Here is an 8,099-nt window from a genome sequence, read left to right as displayed (position 1 = left end):
CAAGGGCTGGGGACACGTCCCCAAGGGCTGGGGACACGTCCCCGCTGCAGACCCCGAGCCACAGGGCTGGGGGACGAGGAAGGGACAAAAAACGGGGCAAAATCCCGAATCTGGAGGTTTATCCGTGCCAAACACCCACACGTGCACACACACACACACGCACACGCACACGCACACGTGTCACACGCGTGTCCAAAACGTCCGTGGGACACCCGGCCGAGGCCACACGTCCTCCTGAGGTGGCCTCGGGTCACGGAGTCGGGGCCGGCGGTGCCGAGGCCGGGAGCGGCTCCTCCCCAAAGCCGCTGCTGTCCGAGCGCCCGTGGAGCAGGGAGCCTGCGGGGACACGGGGGGGACAGGGCGGGGACACGGTGGGGACAGGGCCGGGACATGGGGGGGACAGGGCAGGGACACAGTGGGGAGCCCGTGCCCCCCAGGAGGGTGGGGAAGACCCCAACTCACTCCTGATAAAGGAATGGGGGAACCGGGCGGCTTTTTCGGGGGCACCGTCATCATCATCATCATCATCATCATCATCATCATCATCATCATCCTCATCATCATCATCCTCATCGTCATCACCGTCATCCTCCTCCTCCTCCTCCTGGCTCAGCACCTGCGGGGGTGGCTGCGGGCTCAGCTGTCACCGCTGCCGTGACAAAGGCGCGGCCCCGCACTGGGGGCGCGTCCCCCGTGTCCCCACGCGTGACCCGGCCCGGGCCTGTGCGTGCCTGACCCCGCTGCCCCCCCGGCTCCCCCCGGGCCCGGCTCCGCCCCAGCTCTGAATCATTTAAACCTTAAAAGCCTGCGAGGCTCCGGGGACATTTCCCGCTCCAGCTCCTTCCCCGCGCCAGCCGGGGGGGGCCCTTCCTCCCCTCCTCCTCCTCCTCCTCCTCCTCCTCACCTCCTCCAGCTCGAAGGACTCGGCCGCTCCTCGGGGGTCGGGGGGCGAGGGGCCCCTCCCGGGGGTCTGCAGCCCCAGGGGACCCCCCCGCAGCCCAGCGCCGTGTCCCCCACCCCTCGCGGTGTCCCCCGGGTGTCCCCGAGCGCCGAGGCCGGGCTGGCCCGGGGGTCGCAGCCCCGGGGGTCGCTGGGGGGTGACCTCCGCCCTGCTGGCGTGCGGGGACGCGGTGACACCGCCCCGCGGGTCCCCTGGGCCCCCCCGCGCTGCTGCCGCCGGGCACGGAGCCCCCCCGCGCCCCCAGACCCCCCGGCCGTGGGGACGGCAGCGCTCGGGGTGTCCCCAGGGTGTCCCCGCACGGGGTGGCCTCGGGGACAGCCAGCACCGCCCCGTGTCCGTGTCGCCGCCCCCCCGGCAGCGCTCGGGGGTCCCGCCCGGCCCCGACCGGAGCCCCCCCGGGCCGGGGGCGCTGCGGGGACCGGGGGTCGCCCCCCGCGCGGTGTCGCCGCTGTGTCCCCCCCACGTGCAGAGGCACAGCGAGGACACCGCGCGCTTCAGGCGCTCCCCGGGCCGCGCCCCGCGGGGCTCGGCGCTGTCGGGGATGTCGCGACAGGGCCGGGGGGGGGCGATGCGCTGCAGGGGGGTCCGCGACACGTGGGAGTAGAGGCAGAAGAAAGCGTCGGCGGTGGCAGCCAGGGCCTGGACCTGCTGGAAGCGACCTGGGGGCGACATCGGGGGGTCGGGGGGCTCGGGTGGGTGGGGGGACTGGGAGGGTCCCCACAGCTCCCGCCCGGGGAAACTGAGGCACGGCAGCGATTTCCCACCGCCGATAGGAGCAGTTAGTGCGTCCCACCCCGCAGCTCGGGGGGCTCAGGGTGATCCCCCCAATTCCCGCCCGGGGGAAACTGAGGCACGAGAGGGGACAGCGGGAACAGCGGGGACAGCGGTGGCACGCACTGGCCAGCAGCAGGCAGGGATCCTCCAGCTCCAGGCGCCGCAGTTGGGCCCGCAGGAAGAGCCCGAGGTCGATGCCGCTGGCGCGGGACGGGCCCGAGAAGAAGCGGGGGGGGACCCGCGACGCCAGCCCCGGGTCGCTGCCCACGAAGCCGAGGCTGTGCAGGATCTCCTCGGCGTCCGAGTGCCACCAGGCCAGCACCGCGGCCAGGCTGCGGGAGGGGACAGCCCCGCCTCAGCCCCGCCGGGGGACACCGGGGTGGCACCGATCCCGAGAGCCCCAGCCCTACCTGGAGCTGCTGGGGACACCGGAGGGGACACCGGAGGGGACACTGGAGGCCGTGCTGTCCCCAGGGCTCAGGTGCAGGGCCCTGCACAGGGAGGGGACACCGGAGGGGACATCAGAGGGGACACCAGAGGGGACACTGGAGGCCCTGCTGTCCCCAGGCCTGACCCGCCGGTCCCACTGACTCCTACACGGCGAGGGGACAGTGCCAGAGGGACACATGGGGACAGTGTCCCCTGCCCTGCCCTGCCCTGCCCTGCCAGCCCCCCCGGACCCCAAATCTCACCTGCCCGCGGCCTGGGGGCTCCCCGGGAGCAGCAGAGCTGGAAAAAGGGAGGGAGGGGACAGCAGGGGGTGACTGGCGCTGGTTTGGGGACACGTCCCGCTCTTGTCACAGCCCCCGGGGGACGCAGAGCTTGGGGACAGCCCCGCCACACCCGAGCCCTCCTGGAGGAGCTGATGGTGGCTGTCCCCAGCCCCGTGTCCCCTCGGGGGGTGGCGGTGACACCGCGGGACCCCGGGACGGGCCGGTACCTTCAGCTCCCAGGCCCAGCTCGTCCTCCAGGCTGGTCCCGCTGCTGCCACCCCCTGCGGGAGAGGGAGGGGACACTCTGCGACACCCCAGAGCCGCAGCCCCGCGGCCCTTGGGGACAGGGAGGGGACAGAGCTGACGTACCGCAGGGTCCCGGCCATCCCGGCTCGTCCAGCGGTGCCGCCCTGGCCAGAGCACGGCCCCGGTCACGGCCCCGGTCACGGCCCCGACCCAAGAAGCCCCGATCCCGTCCCGGGGGAGCGGAGGTGGCACAGGACAGCAGAGCGTGGCGGGGTGGGGACAGGGACACGCAGGGGACAGGCGGGGACAGGCGGGGGCTGTGCTCGCTTTTGGGTCTCCTCAGCACATCCCCAACCGCAGGGACCCCAGACCCCCCCTGGGACCCCAGACCCCCGTGAGACCCCAGACCCCCGTGAGACCCCCAAGGCGGTGTGGGGGGAAGATGCCACCACCCCACAGCTCTGGGGACATCCCGGTGTGGCCACGTGGGGGTCACACATCGCTGTCCCCCCCCCCATGTGCAGCTCCAAACCAGAGCCTCGCCCCCTCCCCAAATCCCCTGGGACGGGGGGGCTGTGACCCCCGGTGACCCCCGGGTGTCCCCCCTCACCTGCAGTCCCGCAGCCACGTCCGGACCCTGCAGCAGAGACCTCCTGGGGGGACACAGAGGCCGTGAGGGGACCCAGGGAGGGGACCCAGCCCGGGGGGTCACAAAGGTCCTGAGGGGACCCGGCCCGGGGTCCACCGTGCCCCCCAGGCTGGCCCCGACCTTCCAGGACAGCGTGGTCCGGCTCTGGTGGCTCCCAGGGGACAGCGGCCGCCTCCCGCTCCTCTTCCTCCTCCTCCTCCTCCTCCTCTTCCTCCTCCTGGTCCCGCTCGCCCTCGGGGCTGCGCCAGCCCCGGCTCTGCCGGGCCCACGCGCGGCGCCTCTGCCACGAGGAGGGGCCGAGCACCGGGGGTCCCTCCATGGCCGGGGGGGCCGGGGGCGTCCCTGGGGGACAGGAGGGACGTGAGGGACCGGGGGGGGTGGGGGGAGGCACCGGGGATTGCACGGGCAGGGGCAGGGTGGGCTCGGGGCAGTTCAGGGTGGGCTCAGGGCATCCTGGGGTGGGCTCGGGGCAGTTCAGGGTGGGCTCAGGGCATCCTGGGGTGGGCTCTGGGCAGTGGGTGGGCAGCTCCCAAAATCCCAAATCCCACTCCCCTCAGCACTGCCCGGCTCCAGGGGTGGGTGGGCAGATTGCCCCCATCCCAAATCCCCAAATCCCAAGTCCCAAATCCCCAAATCCCCAATCCTAGAATCCCCAAATCCCCAATCCCAGAATCCCCAAATCCCAAATCCCACTCCCCTCAGCACTGACCGGCTCCGGGGTGGGTGGGCAGCTCCCTCCCATCCCAAATCCCCAAATCCCCAATCCCAGAATCCCCAAATCCCCCAATCCCAGACCCCTCGGCACTGACCGGCTCCGGGGTGGGTGGGCAGCTCCCTGTGCCCCTCCAGGGCCCGTGGGCAGCCCAGCCGCCTCCTGCCCCCCCGCGCCCCGCCCGGCCCCCATCCGTCGTCAGCGGAGCGGGAGGAAACTCATTGGCTTGGAAGAGGAAATTAACAAAAAAATCAACAGCCCAAAGCTCAAACGTCGCCCCACATCCGCCACCGCCGCGGGAAAAGCTCCTGAGGGCAGCCTGGGCACCCCTGGCACCTCCCGAGGGGTCCCTGATTGTCCCAAAGTGTCCCCAACCTTCCCAAAGGGTCACAAACTTTCCCAAAGGGCCCCCAACCTTCCCGAGGTGTCCCCAACCCTCCCAAGGTGTTTCAAACCTTCCCAAAATGTCCCAAACTTCCCCAAAGGGTCCCCAACCTTCCCCAAAGGGTCCCCAACCTTCCCAAGGGGTCCCTGATTGTCCCAAGGTGTCCCAAACCTTCCCAAAGTGTCCCAAACTTTCCCAAAGTGTCCCAAACTTTCCCAAAGGGTCCCCAACCTTCCTTTAGGGTCCCTGACCTTCCTGAGGGAAGGGGGTGATGGCAAAGCCACCCTGGTTTTGGGGGGTGACAAGGAGGGGCTTTCCCTGGCAGTTGTTTTCCAAGCTGGGATGGCACCTCCAGTGCCAGGGGGACAGCACAGGGTGACAGGGACATCCCCAGCGTGGGGACAGCACTCACCTCACGGCCACTGAGGCGCCAGCCCTGGCCCCTCATCCATTCCAACGGGTCCCCAAGGAGCTGGAATCGCCAGGAGCTGGGATCTCAACAAGCTGGGATCTCCAGGAGCTGGAATTGCCAGGAGCAGGAATTCTCTGGAGTTGGAATTGCCAGGAGCTGGATCCCCCAGGGGCTGGATTTCCTAGGAGTTGGGGACCTCAGGAGTTGGATCCCCCAGAATTTAGAATCTCCAGAATCTAGAATCTCCAGGATCTGGAATTCCCAGGATCTGGAATTCCCAGGATCTGGAATCCCCAAGATCTGGAATCCCCAGGATCTGGAATTCCCAGGAACTGAAATTCCCAGGATCTGGAATCCCCAAGATCTGGAATCCCCAGAATCTGGAATTCCCAGGAACTGAAATTCCCAGGATCTGGAATCCCCAAGATCTGGAATCCCCAGGATCTGGAATTCCCAGGAACTGAAATTCCCAGGATCTGGAATCCCCAAGATCTGGAATCCCCAAGATCTGGAATTCCCAGGATCTGGAATCCCCAGGATCTGGAATTCCCAGGATCTGGAATTCCCAGGATCTGGAATCCCCAAGATCTGGAATCCCCAGGACCTGGAATCCCCAGGACCCGCACACCCCAGCACCTCTGTCAGTCCCCAGGGCCGTGTCCCCGAGGCTCGGGTGCCACCGGTGACAGCGACAGCGACAGTGACCCCGAGGCGCGGGCGCTGCCCCAGCCGCGATCCCGTCAAAAAAGGCAAAGCAGCTCCAGCAGCTCCGGGCCGGCAGCGCCGCGCCCGCGCCTCGGGATATTTTTAGCCCGGGAGTGTTTAAAGTGGATAAAGCCCCGAATTAAGCGATCCTTCAGCCCGGCCCGGGAGGCGGGGAGGGGGGACGGGAACATCCCACGGGAATAACCCCGGGGGGACGGGAATATTCCTGGGGAGGATGGAAAGAGGCCTGGAAGGATGGGAATATTCCTGGGGAGGACGAGAATATCCCCGGGGAGGATGGGAATATTTCTGGGACGGATGGGAAGAGCCCGGGAAGGATGGACAGATCCCCCGGGAAGGACAGACATGTCCCCAGGAGGGACAGACACATCCCCAGGAAGGATGGACAGATCCCCAAGGAGGGACAGACACCACCCTGGACAGATCCCTCCGGCCTCGCCCTCTCCCCGCTCCAGGCTGGGAGAACGGCCCCGTCCTGTCCCCCCTGTCACATCCCACCCACGGCTGGCCCCAAGAATGTCCCCAGGGGGGTCCCAAGGGTGTCCCCAAGGGTGTCCCCAAAGATGCCCCGAGGATGTCCCAAAGGACACCCCCAAGGATGTACCCAAGAGTGTCCCCAAGGGTGTCCCAAGGGTGTCCCCAAGGGTGTCCCCAAGGGTGTCCCAAGGCTGTCCCCAAGGCTGTCACCCAAGCACGGCCAAGGGACCCGCAGCGCCACCAGGGCGTGGCCATTGGCACTCGCTGGCAGCCTCGGGGGGGGCTCCCGGTTCAGCGCAACCCCCCCCGGTGTCCCCTCCTCCCACCCCCCTCATTCCCTCAGGGGGGGCCTGGGGAGGGTCGGGGGGGGCCTCTCCCACCCAAAATTCCCGACGAGCTCCGGGATGGGGCTGGGGGCGTCACGCTGGCCTTTGGGGGAGGACCCCCCCCTCCCCAAAACCGCAGCACCTTTATCCGGTCCCCGGCACCCAGGGGATGCCAGCGCTGCCCCGGTGCCCCCCCCGGGACCCCCGGAGCTGGCGGGGGGGGCACGGCGGGGCTCGGGCGGCCCCCCGGGCCCCCCCCCCGCCTGACCTACTTAGCGGATTCCTGCCGGCAGATCCCGGCAGCCGCCCGGGCTCCGGCTCCATGAATAAGTGATGGGACACGCGCTCGTGGCTGCGCCGGGGGGGCACCCGGCCCCAGCACCCCCGGCCCGGAACCCCCGGCCCCGAACTCGCAACCGCCCCGGCCCCACAAATCCCCCGGCCCAGAACCCCCCGGCCCCGAACTCGCAACCACCCCGGCCCCACAAATCCCCCAGCCCAGAACCCCTGGCCCCGAACTCACAACGTCCCCGGCCCCATAAATCCCCCGGCCCGGAACCCCCCGGCCCCGAACTCACAACATCCCCGGCCCCACAAATCCCCCGGCCCGGAACCCCCCGGCCCCACAAAGCCCCCCAGTCCCCCAGTCCCACACCCGAACCCCTCCTGGTCCTCAACAACCCCGGCCCGGAACCCCCCGGCCCTGCAAAGCCCGCGGCCCGGAATCCCCCAGCCGGGAACTCCCCCAGCCCCACAACCCCCCCTGACCCCACAACGCCCCCGGTTCCGTGCCCAGAACCCCCCCGGTCCCACACCCTGAACCCCCCCCAAAGCCCTGGGGGTGTCACTTGGGGGGGGGGGAGGACATGGGGCAGTGGGGGCACAGCACCCCCAGGACAGAGGATTGGGGACACCCCCAGCCCACCCTGTGCTCCCTCCCCCCAATCCTAAATTGGCCTTTTTGGGGGTTTTGGGGTGTCCAGGCTCTGCTGGGACAGTCCCCAAGTGCTGGCCTTGTCCCCTTGTCCTGGTGCTGGGGGGGGATCCTGTCCCTGTCCCTGTCCCTGTCCCTGTCCCTGTCCCTGTCCCTGTCCCTGTCCCTGTCCCTGTCCCCATCCTTGTCCTTGTCCCTGTCCCTGTCCCATGTCCCTCCCACTGTCTGTGTGTCTGTCCCAGGGCCTGTCTGTCCGTCCTCATGCCCCCATGTCTGTCCCAGTGTCCCCGAGTCTGTCCTTGTGTCTGTTTGTCTTTCTCTGTGTCCCAGGGTCACCCTGTGTGTCCGCTACTGTGTCCCTGTGTCCGTCCTCGTGTCCCAGCTCTCTTCCTGTTTCCAGTCCTTTGTCCCTGTGTCTGTCCCCTCATCTTGGCTCTGTCCACTCGTCTGTCCCTGCAGCCTGGAGTCCATCCTCGTGTCTGTTTGTCTGTCCCCATGTCCCAGGGTCCATCCGTGTGCACGTCCCTATGTCCCTGTGTCCCTCCTCATGCCTCTGTGTCTGTCCCTGTGCCTGTCCCCGTGTCCCTGTGTTTGTCCCACTCTCCTGACTCTGTCCGTGCGTCCCTCCTCGTGTCCCTGTGTCTGTCCCTGTGTCCGTCCCTGTGTCCCTGTGTCTGTCCCTGTGTCTGTCCCTGTGTCCGTCCCTGTGTCCCTGTGTCCCTGTGTCTGTCCCTGTGTCTGTCCCTGTGTCTGTCCCCGTGTCCGTCCCTGTGTCCCTGTGTTC

General features: G+C 68.5%; 1 protein-coding gene across 3 annotated transcripts; it reads right to left on the bottom strand.

Moving 5' to 3' along the window:
• Positions 1 to 5,160, bottom strand: TESPA1 (thymocyte expressed, positive selection associated 1). Of its 3 annotated transcripts, none has more exons than XM_054517719.1 (11): positions 4,853 to 5,160; positions 3,464 to 3,685; positions 3,305 to 3,347; positions 2,818 to 2,858; positions 2,676 to 2,729; positions 2,428 to 2,464; positions 2,146 to 2,226; positions 1,859 to 2,067; positions 905 to 1,620; positions 463 to 616; positions 1 to 336 (listed from the first exon to the last, which is right to left on the bottom strand). In XM_054517719.1, the coding sequence occupies exons 2-11, from the start codon at positions 3,660 to 3,662 to the stop codon at positions 251 to 253; spliced, it is 1,620 nt and encodes a 539-aa protein (XP_054373694.1). In that variant the 5' UTR covers positions 3,663 to 3,685; positions 4,853 to 5,160; the 3' UTR covers positions 1 to 250. The 3 variants fall into 3 exon arrangements, with proteins under 3 accessions (XP_054373694.1, XP_036255633.2, XP_054373693.1); XM_036399740.2 differs by lacking the exon at positions 4,853 to 5,160 and adding an exon at positions 4,153 to 4,218; XM_054517718.1 differs by having other exon boundaries at positions 2,428 to 2,729.
• Between the last annotated feature and the right edge of the window lie 2,939 nt (positions 5,161 to 8,099).

Source organism: Molothrus ater, chromosome 30 (genome assembly GCF_012460135.2).
Source record: "Molothrus ater isolate BHLD 08-10-18 breed brown headed cowbird chromosome 30, BPBGC_Mater_1.1, whole genome shotgun sequence".
Classification (NCBI taxonomy): domain Eukaryota; kingdom Metazoa; phylum Chordata; class Aves; order Passeriformes; family Icteridae; genus Molothrus; species Molothrus ater.
This window is presented reverse-complemented; position numbering and strand designations above follow the sequence as displayed.